Consider the following 24,890-nt stretch of genomic DNA (forward strand, 5'->3'; position numbering starts at 1 on the left):
TCACTCTACATACGAAAACCCAAATTTTCAACTCAAACGTTAAATCCATACTGTTATATGCCTGCGAAACGTGATGCGTCTTAGCGGAGACAACGTAAAAACTGCAAGTGTTTATTGACGAAACTCGTGTTTTTAGTCTTTGACCTTGAAATGTGGTCAGGCATTAATATTAATATTTTTTTGAAACGATGGTTTTTTACAGTTGATGGAGGGACGACGGCAGGAGTAAGTGATGAAAATTTCTTTTTTGGAAAGGAGGGGAAAGAGTGGAGTTTTTCCCAAAAAAAAATTCATTACTTTCCCCTACCATCCCTCCATCAACTGTAAAAAAACATCTTTTCAGCAAAATATTACGTGTTTATTGATCGATGCCTATGATATGTCATTCGTGCCTGGTGGCCTGACAACTGGATATCCAATGAGGAACTCCATCGTCTATCTATCTATAGGCAGCTGAAGTTCCGTAGTTCGCAAATTCGCACAAAACTAGCGCTCCACAGAACGCTAATCCTCCTGATGGCCTCTTACGGACATGAATCATAGCCAAGCCAAAACTATTTTAAGCAGAGGACCAGGACAAAGTCGTAGACTTGATGACATATCCCGCACCAGATGAAATAGTTTAAAGCATTTTTAGTTGCTTTTAAGGGGGCATAGTTCCTTTTACACCATATTTGTTGCCCTATTTCAAAAATTTATTTCTCGATAATGCGAAAAACCAGTCGAATCAAGTTTTTTGCATTCAAAACATTGCATTTTACTAATATTTACAATTTTGTTTTTATATGGGATCCTCTTCCCCTTTCCCCTACGGTTCCTTGAAGATAGTCATTCAAAAAAAAACATGGATTGCGGTACCATTGATTGGCGATGGGGGGCTTATCCAAATTGGAAACGACATGAAAGTATATTAAATTATCTCGTGTTTGACCCACGCTTTTTTTTTAAATTCGAACGCATAACAAAATGGCGGACATTCAAACATAAAAGTTAGGTTTTTAGTCGAAAAAATGAACTTTAAAGTCATTTCTACAAAATACAAAAATTGCAATATCGAAAATGGATGGGTCAAATACTAGATAATATTGTTGGCTTTCAAAGAAGAAAAAGAATCATGAGAATTGCTTGAGCCGTTCTTGAGATATTTATAGTACCGACTTTGAAAACCTGTTTTCGAGAAAAACGGCGTTGAAGTTTTTATTCGCTGTGTAATCGCTCCAGACATGCGCGGTACAAATAGATGTGACTTTGTCAATTTTTGGAATTCATCCCAACGACTTCAAACACGTATGGTCAAAATGCTAATCTTTCGAAATAATTAATAAAAGAAAATTCGGTTTTTAAAAATTGAAAAAGCACTATGCCCCCCTTAAAGAAGCAGAACGGTCTGATTTACACATTTGTGATGTATCCACATTCGGATAGTTAGTGATGTTATGAAGCTTGAATTTATTTGGCTCATTCATATAGACGAGCTGAACCATTCGTTTTTTTTTGGAAAAAGAGGAAATGTCTGATTTTTACTTGTCTGATTTTTACTTGTATACCACCATATACGCTGTCATGCTGTTAACTATTTTTTTGAAAGGGAGTAACTGTCTGATGCGAAGAATAATTAATTGGATGAATGATGTATATTTGAAGCAGAACATGTAAAATTACGAAAACAATTAGAGAAAATATCATACTTACTATGATTAACTCGCTGCGCAATGATTTAGTTTCCGGACTTAAATAACACATCAGTTCTTTTGTTAGGCACAGGTGCCCTTCGAGCAGATCATCATGTACTTGAGTACCACCAGTAGACTTTACGCTTTCTCGTACAGCACGTAGCCAGTCGATTTCTTGTATCAATAGTTCCTCACAAATAGGTAATGGCCAGTTATATGAGCTTCCGTAACTGAGAATTCGGCAGAATAACTGGAAATAGTCAGCGCAAGTTTCCTGATGTTGTGGAATCACTGTGTGTAGTATCTTGACCAGCAGTGTAACCATAAAAAGAAATGGTCGCCTATCGGATGCACAGTAAGTACTTATGAGGAACAGCTGTTCGTAGGCAGTCTGCCTGATGTGACGTGAAGGGTTTGAGAGTACCAGTGATTGAATGAAACTCGACCAAGCAGGATCACGACTAAGTGTATCGTATGCACCGTAATGTAAAACTAATGCGATGCAAAGAACCTCTAAAGCTTCTTTGCACACCGTATAGTCGGCAAGCTCTGGGGCAGTAATGTTTTGACTGAAGTCCACGGAAGATCCGATTGATTGAAGATTATTACCTGAGGCCGCCCACGCGAGATTCACAATCGCCCTGATTGTGGGCATGTCTGGGATATTCCAGAGAAGGGACGAGTGGAAAAGTTTGCAATATCGATCTCCCTCCGCACTTGCCGAAAGCATCTCATCAGCAATATTCTGCGCCAATTTTAACGCCATCGATCTGATAGTTAACTCTGAATTTCCGGGAATAGCTTGAATGACTTGCTTTACAATTTCAACTTGTGAGCGATCTGTTTCTGGATGAAAATGTGCAGGATCATTGCCAACTTTGCTAAGAATGCAGCCAATAATGTAAAGAAAAAATTTGACTAGTTTAAGCACGCAATGGAAGGCCGCACGTTTAGTGTGCATATCTGCAGTAGGCAGGAAATTGTTTTTCGTCAGTAAATCTAAAATAAAATGTGCTGCTCCGCAATGCAACCAACATGATTGCAGGTGAAGAGTCACTTCGCTCACAGGATCTAGTGCTGGTATAAGCATGGCGTGTAAAACTTCTAGGTTGTAAAGGACACGTGCCGGACTTGGATCGATAAAGAGAGCTTCGGGAGTGCGCGAGCCTCCAATATCTTCGACCAGTGTGTTATTTGTTAAGTCAGAATTATTGAGATTACACATGGCCTGTATGTTTGCGACTGTTAGACTGTCTAAAGGCAAAAGATGTAGCAGGAACATGCAACTGTCACGCAACAGACCATGCTGAAGGTCACTGCCCAGTTGATAAATTTTGAGGAAAAAATTCATATAATTTGGCTTTCGAGAGATAATAACTCCAGGTAACATGTCCTCAGATTCTGATCGTAACATATCCGGACAAGGTCTAGGTGGTGATCCAGAACTACTATCGCTTGAACTGTCGGGAGAACTTGCCAAACCCGAGCCACTTGGGGTGAGCTTTACGGTGATTAGTGTTTTATCGCGAATGTTGTAATTAGAAAGAGGATGGCGATCATCAATGATTTCTATTGGTTCTCCATTACAATTGTATAGATCAATTTTTAAATTGCTGGTGGTCGCCTTGATTCGCTTCAACAAACTACGTTTAAAGGAAAAGATTGTCTCGTTATTATGAGTAATCATTTCCAGATCTTCCAACTGTCGACTAGGAGTTTGAAAACGTATATAAAGATTTATATGCTTTCCACGCGACGCTCGACTAAGAGGTAACAGCATTCTGTCGCCCGTGTAGTTTCTATCACATTCTTTGATGTATTCTTGAAGTGTTTTTACTATGCGGCACATCTTTTCCGCTGTCTGCAGTCTTCTACTAATAATATCATCCTCAACAAGTTTGGAGTTTTCTTCAATTAGGTTAGTTAATGTTTTTATAGTCTCGTAATAATCTTGCAGCTTATCACAACATTCGCCGATAAAGCTTTCATGAAACTGGTGCAGATTTGCTTGCAGTCTTGGCCCAAGAGCAGTAGACACTTCCTTCAGTAGATCGATTGCTTTACATGCTATATCTTCCTCAGCATCGGTAATGACACGCCAAAGGTAATCTTTACCAATCAGATCTTCATTATCCAGTACATATCCGCGCTGTTTCCCTTTCAGGCGTTCTTCTTTGGAATTGACTGCTTTAAAAAATCGTTCGAAACATTTTATACCGCTTTCGGTGAGTAGAACTGGATCCAACTTCAATAAATTGTTTTCAAAAAAATCTTTATTAATACCGGGATCCAGGTCTGGCTCGTCTCCCATTAACTTTCCGAACCATCTAAAACACTCTTCTCGATCACTTGGAAATGCTGCATTTACCGCAAGACATTGCCAAATTTGTTTAGCCTGTTCAGCACAAAGCCACAACTGTCCATCTTTCAAAAGAAATTTCAAGAACTCCAATCTTTCTTGTATCTGTTGTGGGTGTGGATAGCGTTTGTCCAGCATTAAATGCATTGGATTTACATTATTGTTTTGTTTAACGTAAGAGCGCACCTTGTCCATATATTTCGTCAAACTAATTGTTACCAATATTACCAGCGTGTGCTCGTTTTGAAGTCGATCTATTACTTGTTGCCTATTTAACATTTGGTGGACCCTAGGCGTATGTGTAGATGTTGTTTCATAAAGCATACAAATTTCACGGATTAATCGCAGTGCCGACAATGCCCACTCATCGCCAGCCTTAAGTTCTTCAACGCACTTGTCCAGCCACATTGTTTTCTGCGCATCTCTCTCTTGTGAACAACTATAATCCAAAATTTTCACATGGGAGGCAAGCGCTTGATCTAACACCTCTGGAGGAATGTCAGCGCTATGTGCTAACGTCCAAAAAAGCTTGAGAACTTTCTGTGCCATAACACCATTCTTATCATCTTCTGCCAAACGCCGATTCAATTCGAGCAAACGTTCTCTCTGCTTTTTGTTTGCTGTTTTCATGCTTGCCTGAAAGCATTTGAACAGATGGTCCAGCTGTTCAGCGTTGAAATCCCAAGCAAGCTTAGCCAACAAATCGTGAACATTCTTCACAATTGCTTCGTGTTTGCCAGCCTGCGCACGCCATACTGCATCCAAATCGTCGAAAGTTAACGATTTTTCTTTAATAAGGAAGCGAAGTATTTTCTCCAGTTTCTCAACGTATTGCGGTTGGTGCAGTGAATCTCTCAAAACTATTCCTAAAACGTCGTTGTCTCGTATCCATTTCTAAAAAAAAGCAAAAACGAGGAAAAAATTAATGCAATAATAAAAAGATTATCAGATTACTGTCAATAAGGCAACACACACCTGTTTTACGAAGCAATTTCATAAATAACCCTATTCCCGCAGTCACCTCACCTATTTTTTTACGTTAGAGTACAATTTGCGATACTGTGCGATACTGAATGTCACCTAGATGACTGGTCGTGAGATGAGGTGAGGGTTACTGTAATAGGGCGCAAAAGTAAAGTGAGGTGACTGTTAAAATAGAGCCCAAAGTAAGAGTAGGTACTTGACTGTTCAACCGAAAATATATTTAAGAAAATTGATTATTTATTTTTTGTAGCCCTGTCAAATTCTACGCCCGTCTTCTTGTTACTGTTTGCTAATTGGTGTTGTGAAATCTGTTTCCACCGATATCTTTCATGAGTAGTTCGTAGCGTAGTTCTAAATGTCCTAACCAAATAAACTCAAAAAATGCTCTAACACTACCAATCAGTTTTAGCTTTTAAACCAAACTTGCATGGAACGAAAAGACACCTTTAAACAAGTACCTAAAATTACTTTCTGAGCGTGCGTCGTAGAAAAAAAAGCAAAGCCAATTTTATTATTATCATTGAGACGAGATAACTAACTTACAGCCATTTTCTCCGCATTTAGTGCATCCATTTCGTCTTCCGCTACTTGCCGATGAGGATAATATGATACATATCCAAGCACCTTGTTGATTTCATTCAATGCATTCATTTTGCCATTAAAACTAGAAATCTGTAAAACGCGTAGTATTATTTTAAGACGGCACATCTCGAAAGTACGCTGTAAGTTTTCCTGATTCGGAACGCGAGCGATCAAAGAACGAGCATATTTTACTATGCCCGTAATGATATCATTTTTGCCATCAAACTTGGCTTCGCGTTTTAATTCGTCGTCAGATAATGTATTCAAAATTTCTAAAACCACATCCCATATTGGCATAAAATATATCTCAACCGTGGAAACAGTTAGCAGCTCAGCACATTGTCCAAATGGTCGCAGTAATGTGTATAATATGGATAAAGATAGTTTTCCTTGGTTATTCGATGCAGTGCTGTTTGGACTAGCTGAGACATTTGCTTCTGATTGAACATTTTCATTTGATGAATTAGTCTGAGGTGTTCGTAGTGTTCCGCTCCCTGCAGCACGCTGCTTTTGAAACAAATCGATGCCAATATTCATGCGGTCCAAAAAGTTGTCGAACCCTTTATGCTCTCCAAAACGATTAATTAAATCTACTAACCAACCACGCGGATTCTTTGGCTCTGGAGGAGATCGGGCAAAAGTTAACCCATCTGGGAGTGGATCACCTAAAGCCAAATGTAGCTCTAACTGGCGGGACGCATTTTGTGTATGGAATTTATTCTCTGGATCGAAGACAACCGCTAACAAATTGAGCAGATGCAGATTGTCGTCTTTCATGTGTAATGCAATCAAATGCAGCAATTTACTGCACGACATAAGAATGCAGTGATGAATATTATATTTCCACGATGAAACTGCTTCATCAGTTAAAATTTTCATAAACGATGTTGTCAAGTCTTCACGATAGAATTTTACGCATGGCTCACATTGACTATCGATTCCTGCAACAGAAATTTAATTCAAGAGTCAATACTGAAGATAATCATGCACATTATACTAACCGGCCTCCGAGAGCTTGATAGCAGCATTCAGCAGACATTCTAGTTCCTGATTCGGCAGCACTGGGACTACCCAGCGCGAACTGGAAATTTTGATGTTCAACGACGATAGTTTTTCTTCCGGGAAACTGCCAATAAGTTCTGCGGGGCTTCTGGAGAAGACAAAAATAAACTGAATTTGGAAAGACTTTTAACGAACGGACTTACGGCTCGTGCTGTTCTACATTGCTGGTAGTGTGAGAATCACTCTGCTCTACCGGAGGCTCCACCGCCCGACCACCGGTGTCATATGTCATTGTGAAAATTGTATATCTCGACTTTAATGAAAACAGCGATTGGTGAACATATCTGTAACAATAATGAATATGCAAATAATAATGGTAATATCTAATAATAATAATAATACTAATAATAATAACAGCCGAGCATCGACTATAGAAATGTTTATAATTTCATATCACACCCATATCTCATTAAGGTACCGGAATTGTATAAAATATAGACGATGGCGTTTTAAGGCTAATGGAACACGTAAATATAATGTGGAATACGGCACTGCACATTATCGATGGATCAACAGTGTTGAAGTCTCAGCACAAAACAGAGGCATTTTCCAAAGTGACACTTTCAGTCCGCTACGGTCTGGCCTTGCGATGAACTACCTTGTTAGCAGAGCACTAACACAGTCCAGAAAAATATCTGTGCAGTATTGTACTGAAATCGCACGGATGTCTTCATACGTGCCAATCGCCATAACATTGTGATCTATGGCAAAAGGATTAAGCAAGTAACTCCCATCGATATCGCTGTACCGCTAGACTGCAATGTGCTGTCAACTTGCACGACCAAAATCACGAAATATCATGGTTTGACCGAGGAGTTAAGATATATATGGTATCTTAAGGTAGCACCACGTATAGTTCCAGTAGTAATCTCCGTTACTGGACTAATTCTCTTACTCTATTATAATCCTTAGAAGACCTGGAGATGTATATCGAGCTACTACAGAAGATCCAGAAAGCGGTGATTCATGAAACCTGCAACAACGTGCCGAGGTTACTGAATCACCAAACTAGTCCAAATGCAGCAGACGGTTTTTGTATGTCAGAAGGGCACTGGCTTTAAACAGTCTCCACGAGTGTTTGAGATTTTCTTTTGTGGTTTGCCCCGAAATGGAATTAAGCAGAGCAGAATTTATAGAAGACTGTTTTCCAATTAGGTACTTCATGATTAATAAAAACAATGGCTTTCTTTGGATTGATACTGCATACTAAAATTGACTTAATAGGTAGCTTCCTGTACTGTGTCTAGAAGACGCAAGAGTTTCACAGAGGCACAGCAAAAACGTCGAATTTTCTTGTACGAAGTTGCAAAAGCAGCAATTTCACGTTCACTGGGCTGCTAATCTGCCGGTGGAAGCATAACTGTCCCATGTTACATTTTGTCATTTTTGATGTTTTGTTCTCTTATGTTCTCGATATGTATTTTTAAAATATTAATTGAAAACATGGTGTTTATACTAGAAAAAACCGAAAAAAATTTGAAAACAATTTGTCCCACTGAAAAAAATGGACGCATATCTGTCTCACTGCATATAATATTTCATATAAAATGTTTTCACGTTGTATGCAAAATTGATGAAAGTTTTTTGACATTTTCTCAAAGAGGGACAAATAATAACACCAAAACTAAATAATTTTAGAAAAATCAGTTTTTCAACTTTGAGAGCGATTTTCTCATTTTCGTGTTTTGTAACATGAGACAGTATGCTTCCAGGGGCAGTAATGAGCTAGCAGCTTTGTAGCACCGTAAATACAAAAGATATAGTAAGACTTTATTCAGCTAAATTGTAGATAACAACTAGTTCTACAAATATCCCATATATAACTTTGACAAATTGTCGGCTGAGACGGTATTGCCAAATAAATCAAAATTGAGTCAAAGTGATCGAACCAACTATGGCTTAGACCATCGAACTTTTTCACATAAAGATATAAAGGCATAGCAAGCATAACATTGCCTCCATGCCTGCTGTTGGTATTGTACACATGGCGCATAGTCACTAACAGGCAAGCCAGGCGTGCAATTTAGTTTAGTTTAGTCTGCGCTGTCATCTCGTTCATTTGTGACCACTATACGAGAGCAGCAAAGATTAACTTAGGTCGTGCAATAGTAGTGTATGATCAAAGGTCTAATCGACGTTTCAGTCCTCTGGTTTTGCCAAACAATACGCTGCGATGATCCAAGTACAAGTTGCTTTCTTAACAGCAGTATCTAGGTGGGCAAACCAGTTTAGTTTTTGAACCAGGAAAATACCAAGTAATGGTAATGTTTCTTGCGCTTAGTGAATGGTATAACCATTGTTCTGGTGGGGTCTATGTTAAGCCCCTCTTGAAACACCATGAAATGGTGATGTTTAAAACTCCTCGCATACGACATGACAGAATAGCACCAATTTTTTTCCTTACGATAAGTACTACGTTGGCGTCGGTGTACGTAATAACCTAATAGCTTGTAAAAGAGTACGTCAATTATCAGGTTCAAAGCAAGGGAGACAAGCGAGTGGCCGTGGGTTCTAATCTTAGTAGAATCAGACCATTCGATGTCAAGTAACTTTAGGATAGGTTTATTCTCAGAGCCCTCATTTACCCTTCCTTCATGCTGAATTCTATATTTACCCACTAAAGCCTCCTTGATCCAAAGAATTCCTCCTTGATCAAACGTTATAAGAAATAAAACTGTTGAACCGAAATCTTTAATAAATCGGTAAGCCTGGAGTGGGGGTTTCCAGCAGTAGTTTGATAATGATAATACAGCTGCAGGATCTCAAAAAGGTTAGCTCTCCGAGAAGTTAACTGTTTGTAAAAGTTCAGCAAATGCCAACTCTTATGCAAACCTTTTAAAAAACTATTTTTTTAACTTTTCTGAAATTTTCAATTCACTCGTAATCTAAGTGTTCGTGCACTTTCTTTCCTTGTTTGTTCTTTATGTGTTGAGTATAGACAGATATTAACGGATGTAACCTATGATGACGAATGAGTTTATTTACAAACAAAATAAAAAAAAATCCCTTTTTTCAAAAATTGTACTTCCCAATGTCCGTAATCGTCTTGGTTAACAAAATATTATTTTACTTCCATTGAAGCTATATACCTACGTTAAAACGTGCTGGTATATCCGTAAATCTAATTTTCGCATTTATCGTTATCGTATTTATCGTTTTAAGGGGTTATATACAGTTAGGAGGCTTAAAAAAGTGGATTTTAAATAGCTGCTATAGTTAATCTCCTGGAACTCTTCTAAAATCTTGCGGTGAGCACTATATCTTTGGACTGAATCATCTAAAACCGAAAAACCAAAACGTAATCGGTGATAAAATATATTATCTATAGATTGATTGAAGGATTTAGCAATACACTGAAGTCGCTTTTTACGCGGTTTTTTTATACGCGGTTTTTTTTACGCGACTATTTTTACGCGCTTTTCGGAATTTACGCGGATGTGCTCAAAACGTCTATTTTTTCGCGTAGTGTTGAAATCCACAAAGTTTTGTTTTACGCGAAGTTTTGTTTTTTTTCTACGCGGTTTTCGGAATTTACGCGGTTTTTTTTACGCGGGACGTATCGTGCGCGTAAAAAGCGACTTGAGTGTATAATCATTTTTGACCTAATGGCGGCTTGTTAAACATAAAAAATCGATTTTTGGCTTAAATTTACCTCTTTAATTGTCCATAAAATAATAAATATTAATTGGTGAGGAAAGACCTTCGATTAATCTGTAGAATATATATCCTTAGAACACTGGTGTCAAAATTCGAAGCGATTCGGTTCAGCCGTCTTCGAGAAATCTTGCTCATCGACTTTGAAAACACGGTTTGAGAAACACGCGTTTAAAGTTTCGCGTTCCTTCTTCAATAGCTCTAACACGTCGCTACAAATATGCGTGTAACTTCGTTAATATTTGCCAGATTGGCATGAAATTTTCTGTGTGCATACTTAAATATATGTACACTACGATCATAAAATAAACGAAAAATCGAATTTTCGAAAATTGTAACTGTATTAACCCCTTGATTTATATTTGTGAGATTCCACTTTAATACTGTTAACGAAGTTTTGTGAAAGTACCTAACGTGGATTGAAACGCACATAGATAGATAATTCGGTAGACAATCTAGAATTAACCAACGTTCAGAAACTTTATGACAGTTTTTTTGTGCGAGTTGATGGACTGCAGCGTATTGCTAATTGGTTCTCGGGCCGACTCGCGATATAACCAAGCAAAATAAGCCGACCGAACTAACCTATGTTGGTCGATTGAACGCCGTTCCTCGGATCAAGAGGACTTAAGTTGCCCGAATTAAACTCGAGATTAATGTCGGTGAATCGTCTTGTCGTGGTCATCGTATTCAATCGTCTCTTCACTCTTGCCGTATTTCAAAATATGTTGTAAAAAACACGTTAAGGGGGGGACCCTACTCTGGAAGGTCGAAAAATAATGGACTTTCGTGAAGTTTTCTCGCATGTTGGAATTATAGTTAAGTGTTGGGGAATTTTGATTATAGGTTAAGCAATATTCGAACATGTATTTTCTGGTTTTTGAATGCCAAAATAGTGAATATTATGCTGGTGGCAGCTGGATGCTCTCTAGAAAATAGTTCCTTACTGGCGGTACGTACCGGGAACCAACGGAGTATCGGAAAACGGATTTCAAGGATGATTTTGAAGCTTTAAAGCAATACCTAAATTGTTACGTAGGGGTTTTTGAAAATTCGACAAATTTCCAAAATGGCGGCAATTTTTCCAAAAGAAAGGTGTTTTTTCATCAAAAATCGCCAATTGCGAGCTCATAAAAAATTGAAAAATAGAGATATCAAAAAACGGCTACGGAACAGTTTAGATAATTCATTTTTACATGCTGAAAAAAAATTTCAGCCAAATCGGACCACTAGATTCTGAGATACACGTACCGCCAGTTGAGAAAGTGTGGATTCGAGAAAAACACGTTTAAAGTTTCGTCCAGCGATGCACTTCCCTTGAGGTGACCCCACAGTTTTTACCATAACTTTCTAACGAGATCCGATAACTAAAAATCTTTTTGGCGTGACATTTTTATAAATCCCTCGAAAATGCAAAAAAATAAAATTCGATTTTTCCGACTTTCCAGAGTAGGGCCCCCCCTAATTCAAAAATCGTCATAAAATAAACCGTGTCAATTCAAAAATCGACGCAAAAAACCGCAGTTCAAAGTCATTGAAAAAAAACCGCTCAAATTCAAAAATCGCTGCAATAAACCACGTTAGTCGAAAAATGATGTGAAGTAAATGTCAAAAATCATCATGAAAAACCGCGTTAATTCAACAATCGTCATAAAAAACGCGTCAATTCAAAAATTGTAAAAAATGTGTAAACCGAGACTTGAGTGTATGTAAGCATCGGTTGTATGAGATTAACCTGGACATTGGAAAATTTTCTTGTAAAATCAGTTATTACAAAAATTAAGATCAAAAATGCACTTTTTTACCTTTGTTATACTATAACAAAGGTTTAAAAATTGGTCGAAAAACACGAAATTGATCCGAGGCCCGGAGGGCCAAGTCACATATATCAATCGATAGGGTTCGACGATTTGAGCAATGTCTGTGTGTGTGTGTGTGTGTGTGTGTATGTATGTAATGATTTTTTCTATCGCCTGTTTCTCAAAGATGGCTGAACCGAATCGTTCGCTATTACTTTTGTTTGAAAGGTATTATTGTCTAGTAGATCACTATTGAGTTGCTTCGTGACACGACGTTTCGTTTAAAAATTATAAGCAAAAATGTGAAAAATACGTGACACGGGTTTCTCTAGAACTACATGCCCGATTTCAACGATCTTAGTATCAAATGAAAGCCCTTATTAAAGCTAAATTATTCAGAAATTTTTAATTGAAAACAAACAAGTAGTTTAAAAGTTATGCTTAAAAAACCTGTTTTGACAAGGAAATAATTATCGCCTGTTTCTTAGAGATGGCCAAACCGATTTATGCGCTATTAGTCTCATTTGAAAGATAATATATGCTAATGGATCACTATTGAATGGTTTTTTGATTGGACGTTTAATTTGAAAGTTATGAGCAACCGTATACACCACACCAAAATTAACAATAATTTATAATGATTTTAACCAAGATAATTTACCTAATTTGAAATATTTTAATATCAAACGAGAGGTTTTGACAATACGAATATATATGCAAAATTTCATAAGAATTGGTTGTACCGGTCAAAAGATATTACCCCTCGAACACTCGCGCCAACTTTTGCAACACAGTTACTCGCGCGCACTATAATCCCAAACCAAAGAAAACGTGCGCACTAGAGGTTTGACTGGGAAAACTTGGTTTTAGGTTTATCGAACCTTTAGAATAGTTTCTTGAAATTAAAAGCTCTATCGTGTGGTGGAATCTAAATTTTGATTAATCCCCCTAAAAGTGAAATAAAAAAAAATATTTTTCTTCAGTGTCAATATAACACATTGATGTGCTCTGCAAAATTATAGAGCATATTATTACAAGAAATTTTGCTAGAGACAGTAACCTTCCATCTCTGCAGCTAAGATAGAAAAATCTTATTTATTGTATATGAATTTGTAAACTCAGTTTTTATATTTTTGCTCTTTTTGTAATTGTTGTATGACTTTTTCTTGTATTACAAAATTGTACAAATGATAAAAATACACAACTTTGCTGAATATAGTATACCTCTATGTTTGCTTGTTTAGGAACTGTAGAACTTTGATTATAAAAAATACCTTAATTTTGATTACGAATTACTCGACTACCAGCAGACGGATACATTTTAAACATTTTACATTGGTTAGTTTTGCTGCATACAGACACCATTTTTCCATATGAAGAAACGAAAGAAAATTCCACTTGGGGTCAATTGCGGTACACCTCGCATGCTGATTGTTTCGTTTCTGTGATGACGGTTTATGCTGATCTATTTTTTCAACAATTTAAATTATTAATGCATTGAATAATTATGACATTTTGCTCAGAATAAGTTTATTGAAGAATATTCGTTAGTTAAACAACGATTTGTAACTTTATAACAATATGGCGTTGAAAAACCTACACGTGTTGTACAAAATACAACAGCGTGAGTAACCGAAGGTTAATAAAAAATGATTAAAATTATTCAAGTAAACTCTATTGATGTGAATCAAATAGAATGGCATTACAGGAAATTATGCATAGTTCAAAAACCTATAAACTAGACCTTTACTAGGCAATGTATATGTTAAAGAATAAGATTTCCTCTTACAACTTACTTTTATTTGCACTTACTCAAATTAATAACAACTTACTTATCCTTACTCAGGAATTACATGAAAATAGGATTTATCAAAATTTAAAAGTGTTCCTATTTTGTTCAAAATTTGTAAACTTATTCAATTTTCAAAAATTTTATGTAAACCAACGCATTACGCAACGTTAACCAATAGATGAATTATGTTCCAAAAACGTATTGATTTCTATCTCAAATACCAAGTAAGACCGTATAACAAAGGTTCCTTTCACCACTAGGTGGATTAAATCGGGTTTTATAAATTTTATGTAATGGTAATGGTACTAACCAACCATTATTTATTGATTTATATCAGAAAATATTATGCATATGCAAAATTTACGGTGATTCGAAAACCTCGAGACAAACTTGAATTTATTAGGTATGCCTGAAAATACAAACCAGGCACAATAGACCGTATGAATAAAATAGTTTGCTTTGCTTTTCCCGTTTACATCGTATGGGAACATTTGCTCTAACTCTTTTATTCACGCGGCCTAATGAAACGAGTCAATATAGACCCTAAGTGGATAAGCAGTTCCTCCTATCAACGCTAATATGCAGAGATATAGCGCCCTTCACGCTTAACGTTTAGAAACTTTTTATGACAGTTATTATATACATTGCAGTTGGCCTTAAGGCACGACGCTGGACTAACGTGTTCGAATCTCTACAGGGGAAGTGGTTGTTAAATACAATAGGATAGTAAAACTAGCCCGGCAATTACCCTGTATTCTACCAGCTGGCTGCCTATCTATCTATTGAATAAAAACAGAAAGTCAAGTTTTTGAAAACGGAATGTAGCGTCTAGGTTTTGTATGGGCAGTGTTTGCCATGGAAGAAAATTAGTTTACTAGCTGGAACGACATAAGCATGTTGTGCATGTTGATAAGCATATTGTGCTGAATCTGCTGAATGCTGTGCTGAATATGCTGAGTGCTCTTCTAAACTTGTTTCACGGAAATAATGACCGGTAAAAAAGCAAAGCCTTCGGCTTAAACCTCCTTCTAAGACTTGACCCTTCTGTTAGTGCAACCCTGCAAGTTAGTGCAACGATCCTACCGACTCTATCTAGCATAAACTGACCAGATTTTTTTTTGGATGAATGCGGGACATCTTGAATGGTTTATTTGCTAAATCAGTTTGGTAGTAAAGATGGGATCATTTAGAAATTGGGCACTTTATTTTGGCGATAGCGGTGCTTCCAGTGGCTGTGGACGCTAGCTTTCGGTAGCATTGTGTTATTTGCAAACAGTTCTGCTCAGTATAGTTTTTTTTTCGCAGTTTAAAGGTTTCGAGATATTCGTCATGTAAGAGGAGAAATGAAAGTAATTATGTGCGATCACCTGCAGAATCCATCAGCGTTGGCTCGGGAGCTGGCGGGACTGACGGATTATCCTAAAAGAGCTGTGGTGTGAGTAATTGAGGGGTGCAAGGAAACTCTCAGGGCTTTCCGCAAGGCGCAGACCAGACGTTGGAGTTGAACTCTTGATCGTCAACTGCGGTTGAGGGTCATTCGGAAAGTCAAGGCTGATCTCAGCATCACGGATTGTGTTATCTAAAAAACTAAATACTGACGCGTGTACTGATATGGCGAATCCGTCTCGGAATTGCTACAAGTGATACCGAGCAAGTGGGGGGCCCAACAGAACCCTCAAACAATAAACAAAGGCTAGAATTCGGTCTCGTGGGCTGTGCGGCCGGGTGGTGACAAAACGGCATGTAAGTGTCTGAATCGATGATGAATAAGCCGGTTTCAGCCAAACCCAGGGGTAAAATTCTTCATGCTCTGGCTCGCGGTAGGGTTTGTAGCAGATTCGAAATTGGTTTTGGGGATGGGTTTATGATAAAAGATCATGATTCGGCAAAGGATCTGTTTCATTGGCATCCGTGTGAAAACCAGTGTTTTGTGACGGATAAGAATTCGGAGATACACAGGGGCAGATGCCTCACCAGACGGACTTTGCCCTTCATTAAGTCCCATGATAGCCTCCCACAGTTTCAGCTTGTATGCTACTATGGACAATGGACTTCAGTCCATCTCAAAAGAGCTGAGTACACCAAACTTTGGTTAGGTGGTTAGGACATTGGTTAGGTGAGGAGTTTGAGGTGCCGGCTGGTCGGGGCCGTAACTGGGGAGGGTGTGCACCAGCTGACGAGCGGTGTCAGCAGTAAGTTTTTTCATGCAATGTAACATAATTTCCTATGTTTCATCCTTAGAATCGATTAAAAAACTAATCAATGCGGGACACTTTCCGGGACGCTTAGTAATCCGGGACAAGCCATCCAAATCCGGGACAGTCCCGCATAGTCCGGGACGTCTGGTCAGCCTAATCTAGCAGCACCGATTAGCCGAGATTCGACTTGTTAGATCAGCATCGTAGCTCGACGCTAACTGGGCGGCAGCGACCGGGAATCCGTTGTGATTTTAACATGAAGGACGTAAGACTGATCGGTTTCAAACTTTTTACTTGGTCATACTTGTTCATGTCTTAGCAGAGCACTTTTCCAGCATCTCACAACGCCATTGGTAATCTTCCAGTGTTAAATAAAACATAAACGCTAGAAAATTGAATATTACATCAATTCGTAAATCGTTTATATATCGTGATATAGTGAAAAGCTGTGATATAAGTAAAAAGATGAGTAGAAGTAAAAAAAAAAAATCTATTTAATTCGGTACGTGCAATTCATCATCAAAGCGTAAAAGAATACAAAAAGCTTAAAAAAATAGTTAAAATAAGTATACTTAGAATAGCTATGTTATAGTTAAAGTATAATACTATAACATTTTGTAATTACCCGTGATGTAAATATTGTGTGGGTTTTGAGTTATGAAGCAGAATAAAACGGAAAACTTTTTCTCCAACTCGTATAAATAACAAATTGTATCCACAAAATATTTGTATTAGAACGCATTTTATAGTGAATATTTTGTATACGAAGTACATAATCGTGAAATAAATAGGAACCCTCTGAGATAGGCGTAAATGGAAAACATACTTTTTATTCATATTCGAGATTCTATTAAAGCATGAAATGGGTTAGGCATCAAAGAAGCGTCCAACATAGTCTAGTCATCCCAAGTTCCTACCTGGGACTTCAACGCAGTCATACCCGGCAATGCTCTATCTTTAAGATTCAGTAGCTGAGCTAGGAGATGCGATGCTGCGTGGTTCCCAGCTGCTTAATCTCACAACTTTGGTTTTGGGCAGACGACTGATCCACTCGGTTTTTTGGCAGGTAAGCCCTGATATATATATATATATATTATTTCAATTATTTGTTTCGTTCCAGCCTAAAAAACAACTGCGGTCGGTGGAAACATCGGCCGTAATCTTTTTAATAATGTACATGGATGTTGGATGACTAATAGTCAACTGACGCAACTATATTTGATTAGAAGGACTGCTGCTGAGATTCTTTTATTTTCATCCAGATTTATTTCATTTTATTATATATCATGTGATAAATGCATTATATGCATTAGGTGACAAATTCAAGGGAGGGTCGGAATATAAGGGCATCATATGAGTGGAAGAGTAGTCAACCGGAATCACAAGAAGGAAACTCCTGAAAATCTGAAACCATATTTAGGTTGCGCTCTTCGAACAAACAACCCATCACGTGGATTAAGAGGGGATTACGGATAGATTTCCGTAAATTTTTTTCAGATGCTAGAATTATAGTAAAGTGTTGGGGTATTTTGGTTATTGTTTATGGCAGATTTGTAGATATATTTTGTATTTTTTGGATACCAGAATAGTGATTATTATGCTGGTGGTAGGTGGGAGCGTGAATGTCCTCTAGAAAATAGTTTCTTGCTGGCGGGAACCAACAAAGTATCGTAGAACGGATTTCAAGGGTGATTTTGAAGCTTTAGATTAACACCTAAATTGTTACGTAGCGATTTATGAAAATTCGAAAAACTACCAAAAAGGCAGCAATGTTTCCAAAAGAAATGTGTTTTTTCATCAAAACTCGCCAATTAAAAGCTCATAAAAAATTGAAAAATTGAGATACCAAAAAACGGCTACGTAACAATTTGGATTTCAGCCAAATCGGTCCACTAGATTCTGAGATATACGTACCGCCAGCTAAAGAAACATGGTTTTGGGGAAAACGCGTTCAAAGCTTCGTACAGCAATGGACTTCGCTTGAAGTGACTCCACAACATTTGACGTAAGTTCTCAACGAGATCAGATATTAAAAAATCCTTTTGGCATGACATTTCTGAAGGTGTAAGCGTCTCGAAAATGCAAAAGAATAAAATTCGATTTTTCCGACTTTCCAGAGTAGGGCCCCCTTAAAGCTGGCGCAGCGAAATTGATTATTACATGGAAGTATCCTGATGCTAGAAGAAGATTCATATAATCTCGATATGCACACAAGTGTTTCTGCTTGTGGGTCTGTCCAACAACCTTTGGCCCTTCTGCAATAGCTTTTGTGTGAAATTCATTTGATAATCAAATTTGAATCTACTGCAAGTCTGCCCACATACATTGACAGGATCTTGAACTGATGGTGACTTTTCCCCCATATATACATGCACACATACATACATATTCGAGATTTTACTAAAAAGCTCATACACTTTTAATCTGCAAAAAATGGCAAATATTTAACTCAGAACGCTATCGAATGGTGGTAGGTAACAATTGTGATGAGAAATGATGATAACACGTCTGTTAATTTGAAGCAGCCAAATAGTTGGGCTAAAGCGCTATAATACGCATTACTTGCACATACATATATTGAGTTTGAGAAACCCTTTTAACACTGGTTGATAGGAATCACAGTTCCTAAGAAATTCCAAAGTCCATTTATCAGCTCAGAATTTTACAGCCGTTCTTATTTTCCTCGTAGCTTTTAAACCCAGATAATTCTCTGTGCACTGATGAATATTTCACGGTTTGACTCTTCATACGGAATGATTTTAAAGATAGGGACAAGTTATAAATTAAGTGTTGCAATGATTGATAGAACAACCAATTTAAAGTTATGTGAGCAAGTGACACCCACGTTATTGTTTAACCTGATGTGACGAATTGTTACTTATGAACAACATCTAACAACAACTAACTTGCTTCATATCGACTAGCTTTGAGATAGTTGGTGTTCTTCAGCAAAACGGGCACTGATTCTAGAAATCGACTTTAGTGTACATATTTTTTATGTGTATATGTTGCATATTTTCAACTATTAAAATGGACACTAAACTCGACGTGTTGTTGTAAATATAGATAGAATAGTGTTTAATTACACCAGTTCTTCTTGATCAAACATAACAATGGTAAAGTTTAAAATTGAAAAGTCGGAAAAATACCCATAATTTATGTTAAATTTTAGGAAACATGCTGAAATGGATACTAGAAAAATCTATCTATATTAAAAACTAATTTTGTAATAAGAGATGAGATGCTACTGCAAGTGAAATATACAAAGTGCTGAGCATTGAAAATCACGTATCTTATATTTCAGTTTTCTACTGCTCATCTACTGTATTTATTGCAATTTATTAGGATGTCAAATTGAAGTTACGGCGTTCTACGCAGTATGACATAAAGCGTACATTTTTGACGATCTGCCTAACCAAATTTTTCAATTTTACATTCCAAAACAATTGTTTGAAAACAATACTAACAATTTAGTTTGCTAATCAGTACGACACGATAAGCACGATATTTACAGTGTGCACATTTGGATTTAATATGATTTCATAATGTATTGTATGTATGTATGACTTGTATTTTTGACGTATATATTTTTGTACAAGCGTTTATCAATACTCAATAATGATTTATTCTTTAGACAATGGTAATATGTCAAAATTTTAATTTTCTTCTTTCATAATATAGTTTAGCTAAGTTATTCTAACTACAACGATGATTGTTTTTTTCTGCTAAGGCATTTCAACAATACACATTGATACATTTTCTTTAAATTGCATTATGGTTCAAAGGGTGCGGTTGTGTATACCCTTACCGATTAATTTTTGAGATAGTAATATCTAGTATTGCAATATAATGGTATACTTGGATAAAAAATTATTGTTCCTAAAGTTAAAGGTTTGTTCCTATCTGCAAAAATGGAATTTATTGTTGCCAATTGCAATGGGTGGAAGCTGTGGTCATTGTCATGTTGTCAGAAGTTTTTTCTTAACTTAAACTTGTTTGACTTACCGTCAATGAGGTTATTCGAATTAGGCAAGTTTAATGCCGAGAGGTAATCTTGATTCCGTAAATCTGACCCTAGAAATTAACCGTGGGCTTCACCAAATTGCAAGACTTTAATCAGTTACACTGCCGGTCTGACAAAATGGCCGACTATCCTTTGCACTTGGTTGCTTCTTCACTACACTACTCAATTTATGAAAACCGTGCAAAATATCACGAGCACAAATTGCAATGGAAACACAGGCAGCTACGCAACTTTAGCGAACAATCAACGTAACTTTATTTTTTGAAACACCATTTGTTATATTGAAATTCCCCGAACAAGTGCACAGTCATAAAACTATTTTCGAATGTTGATTATTGACTTACAAAGAAAAGACCAAAAGACTACTAGTACTAAACTGTGTTGCAAATTTCTTTAAATCGCCAACATGTCTGTCAAAGATTCTTATTTGCTGCACTTGCTGTCACCAATAAGGCTGTCACTGTCACTGTCAAGTGAGGAATGCACCAAAAGAAGGCGCTGGTGCATGTAAGCAGTGTTGCCAAATTTAACCCAAAGCCAAAAATTCTTGACCAAACATCAAAATTTTGAAAAAGACAAGGGGTCGGACACTCAGCACATAGAGCTTTCCAGTTATGTGTGTATTGGTGCTTGAAAATGAGGCAAACAACAACAGTAAACAAAAGAGATACATTCCTTTGTCACCAAGGTACAGAATGAATTTCCTCTTCCGCTGGCTTAAATACCAACAAATTTTCAAAATATGCGCTTGAATTTGGAACAGGATGAAAAATTTGACTGAAATATGTGCTCTGCAGTGTGGCAAACGGAGAAACACAACTAGTAATCGCTATTTTTCGGTTTGTGCCTCCAGCATCAGCTGTTCCCCAAAATGAGGTAAACATCATGTATATACACGCGAATTTGGTGTTCACTAGTGTGGGTGCTTGAGCTGTCAGATAGCTCTATTGTGCCGCGGTACTCCAGATCATGCGGCACAGTATAATCAATTTACAGCAAAGTTTCGTTAATTGGTGGTTCGGTAATTGGGCGTTTCGTTAATTGGGTGTTCGCTAATTGGGCTATGTGACAACTTGAATGTCAAAATTGTATGGAATTTTCGAGTTTAGAAATTTCTAACAACTGTCAGTCGGCCCAATTAGCGAATCAGCTGAAGTGCAGTTGTGGCCCAATTAACGAATTCAGGCTGTATATAGAATGCCAGTGTCGCTGCAGTGCGCGTGGTAAACATCACACATATTCAGATAATGTATTTACATTATATATGCAAATGTGTGTGTGCCTGAGATTCATCAAAAGGGGAATCTCATTGTCAAACTTTGACAACCAGTTTAAAATTTCAACTATGGCTGCCAAGTAATGTGATTGGAAACTTCGCTTGCTTCAAATTTCTGAAAAAATCGGTGCAAAAGGGCGCAGTTTTGGGATTCTATTTATCCGGACGAAAAGAAAAAGACGCTTAAAACCATCTCACTGGCATAAAAACACAGCAGAAACCCAGATAACACAAAATCGTAATAGAAAGTTCACAATAAATCGTTTTCATGTCAATTTCACATTGGAATTGTATAATGATTAGAGTATGTCAAATCGAAGTGAACAATAAGTTGTTTTGCAGTCGTGCGTGTCTTCATATACAATTCATGACTGTGAATTATAAAGCAGTATAGACGGTTGCAATATTTGATTATATCTTAATCATATATTGAGCTTGCTGACGTTTATCGTACGCACACATCGACGCGCGATTTGTTGTTGCTGTTGTTAGATTTTACATTGATTTTACACGTTTGTTTTTGTTTTCCCCCAGTTATACCCCGGTAAAAAAACATACGTTTGAGTGATAAACGATAAGTTTTTGTAGCCTTTTGCATTGGGCTTAGCAAGCTCTATTCAGGAGTATTTAGTTGCGTGTTATAAAAATTACGCAAAATACCCAGGTAACCAATAAGCATTTCCAATGCAATTTAAAAGCAAGCCAATAAACATTTAAGTTGCCTTAAATGCTACTTAAATGCTATTTTGGCAAAATATGCGGCTACTTTACTGCTAGCCCTCTTATAGTGCTGACAATGCTTATTTGCAGCTAGTTACCAACAAGAAGAATTTAAATAGAATTGTGGATGCCAAATTACAACAGTTATGCAGTCAGAAAGCTGATAAACAACAACCTGCAGTATAAAACGCCAGCGATGCTAATAAACGACTGATTTACTGCTTATTTTAATGCTTATTGGTTACCTGGGTAGAATTACAAATAATTGTCAAATTTTTCGCACGTATATCGCCTCCACGTTGGTACATATATGTTCTTATATGACGTGAAATATAACTTTTTCGTTCAGATATGATTTCGTATTCGCTATGTGCGCGAAACGGTGCTGCCACCTTCCCAAGTTTGTTCTATTTGTGAAGTCTGTGCACAGGTTTGTTAAAGAGTGAAAAGGATAGACAAAACTTTGCACCAAATCTTCACAAACTTTCCATATGGCAGTTCCATGAGAGTACAAGAGATCGATTTGTGCTTACTTAGCGAATACCTCAGTTGCAATCGAGATATTGCCCTTTGCATTGAAAGTTGGATTTTGAGCACACTTGTTCAGTCACACATTTTGTAGGTGAGAAAAGTTGCCAAAATTTCGTGGTAAAAACCCATGAATCTTGGTTGATTCCTATTTGAATTCTAATGCTTACGTAGAGTTGTTATTGACGCTACGAATAATATAAAAATAGTTTCTGAATACATAATTCCGCGCATAATTCATAATTTGAACAAATATGCAGCATATATGAAATAAATGAAAAATTAAATACTACTTGCTTTTCCTACAACTGGTACTGGCGCCACTGCTGAATCAAACGTCAGCTCAGATGGGAGAGTTGTAATGATGGGAAATGCCGCTCAAAATCTATAACGATTATTGATAAAGTTTTCTTATCGTTAATAATTAATAACGATTATATGACATTATAAGCAAAAATACGTAAGAAATAGAAAAAAATGTTAAAATAATAACAAGCCAAGAAGAAGATTTCATTTTAAATCCTCCAATTTTCGATACTTTTCCGTGACGATAAAGTTTGATGTTATTATCGATATAAGATTACTAGCGATATTATCAGTAGCACACTTTTCATCACTGTTTTGAAGGTTGCACTTTATAACTGTGCAGTCCAATTGAGTGCCAAGAGCGCAATATCCAGCTTTTTACGCGCTATAATGGCGGACGCTATAAATTGTGTTCGTAATATGTGAACAATCTTTTTGACAACTCTGCATACATCAAAACTGGGCACTCTTCTCCTGTACGGCAGTGTTGCTCTTTCTTTCGTTTACGCAAAAGAAGGAAGGCAATAGTTTTGTTTACATTTCGCACAGTTTTGCTTTCCTTCTTTGACGTAAACGAAAGAAAGAGCACGGTAGTGTTGCAAGAGAAGAGTGCCAGATTTGATGTATATGCAGAGTTGTCAAAAAGATTGTTCGCATATTACGAACACAATTTATAGCGGCCACCATTATAGCGCGTAAAAAGCTGGATATAAACCAAATGGTTTACTGGGCGCACGCGAAAAGGTCGATAAGATCTTTTGGTAACGCCGTGTCTATTTTTATCGGTGTAGATATACCGTTATTTATAAGCTTGCGGCATTCGCCCTTTTGTTAATACTATCTTCATCTAGAGTGACTATATATAGTCACTGTAATCACATCGATCTCTTGCGCACTCATAGAAATGCCCATACGGAGAGGCTGTGAAAATTTGTGCGTGGTATTGTCTATTTCTTGCACTCTTAAACAACTTCCTATTCTGCTTCACAAGTAGAACAGACTTATCTTAGGAGGCAGCACCATTCCTCGCCACAGTCGATGATAATGATATAAACTGTCATTATCAAGCACAGGAACAGGACTGAGACTAAAAATTTTTATATCGTCGACGAGGAATTATGATTTAAAATCAAATAAATACCTATATATTTCGATATACATAGTTGCGACAAAATGAATGGATTGTCACTGCGTGTATCATCTATCAGAGCAAATGAAAATGTTAAGAGGAATTCTGAAATGCGAATGGATTTACTAAAAGTGCCTTCCTCCTGCTTCTGTAAATCTAGTAAATTACTAAAAAGTGTTTCGTTTTCAAAATACTGATGGTTGTTTTTATTGTAGAAGAAAACAAATTTCTATCGGATTTATCCACCGCGACGACTGTTGATGAGCAAATAAGGATACTGCGGGAGGTAACGATTATTACAACCATGATTAATCTGTAGCAGCTAATCAAATGTGCTTTTGCAGTACTCTGTTTTTGTTTCAGAACTGGAAAAATCACTTCTTACAAACATTCAGACTTTGGCCGATTTATTCATTGAGGCACCACTGAAACATGCCGCAAAAAATACAATTACGAAGTATTTCCGTCTTGTACTTGCACAAGTTTTATTTTATTTCTTGTTGTATTTTAGGTTTTTAACGCAAATAACCATTGGAAGGGAATTCGTGGTGCTAGGACTTTCCAATGCCATTGTAAGCAGAATTCAAAATTTCGAAAGAGAACCAAATCATACATTAGCGAACCGCAACGCCTTAATTAACAGTATAGGAAGCTGTTTTGAAAACTTTAAAGTTGGTATTGACGCTATTCGAAGTTGTTTGAACGATATTCTTTTGTTTTTCAATAAGTCTTTATTATTATATACGGAGCAATTAAGGTATGACTAACCGTATGAAACTAGCTAATCATATTTTTATCCATTAT

At 37.0% G+C, this 24,890-nt stretch overlaps 2 protein-coding genes across 2 annotated transcripts in view; one reads left to right on the forward strand and one right to left on the reverse strand.

Annotated features, from left to right (window-relative positions):
- Positions 1-20,536, reverse strand: part of LOC128738354 (probable ubiquitin carboxyl-terminal hydrolase FAF) — a 34,365-nt gene extending 13,829 nt beyond the window's left edge. The window contains exons 1-5 of the mRNA XM_053833406.1: positions 20,109-20,536; positions 6,804-6,944; positions 6,600-6,748; positions 5,560-6,539; positions 1,693-4,926 (exon numbers count right to left, since the gene is read on the reverse strand). Coding sequence (XP_053689381.1) covers positions 1,693-4,926; positions 5,560-6,539; positions 6,600-6,748; positions 6,804-6,892 — 4,452 coding nt within the window. The 5' untranslated portion in view covers positions 6,893-6,944; positions 20,109-20,536. The remainder of the gene's footprint in view (positions 1-1,692; positions 4,927-5,559; positions 6,540-6,599; positions 6,749-6,803; positions 6,945-20,108) is intronic.
- Positions 20,537-23,967: 3,431 nt separating this feature from the next.
- Positions 23,968-24,890, forward strand: part of LOC128738355 (thyroid adenoma-associated protein homolog) — a 37,088-nt gene continuing 36,165 nt past the window's right edge. The window contains exons 1-4 of the mRNA XM_053833407.1: positions 23,968-24,245; positions 24,302-24,372; positions 24,431-24,543; positions 24,598-24,843. Of these exons, the coding sequence (XP_053689382.1) occupies positions 24,131-24,245; positions 24,302-24,372; positions 24,431-24,543; positions 24,598-24,843 (545 nt within the window). The 5' untranslated portion in view covers positions 23,968-24,130. The remainder of the gene's footprint in view (positions 24,246-24,301; positions 24,373-24,430; positions 24,544-24,597; positions 24,844-24,890) is intronic.

Source organism: Sabethes cyaneus, chromosome 2 (genome assembly GCF_943734655.1).
Source record: "Sabethes cyaneus chromosome 2, idSabCyanKW18_F2, whole genome shotgun sequence".
NCBI lineage: Eukaryota > Metazoa > Arthropoda > Insecta > Diptera > Culicidae > Sabethes > Sabethes cyaneus.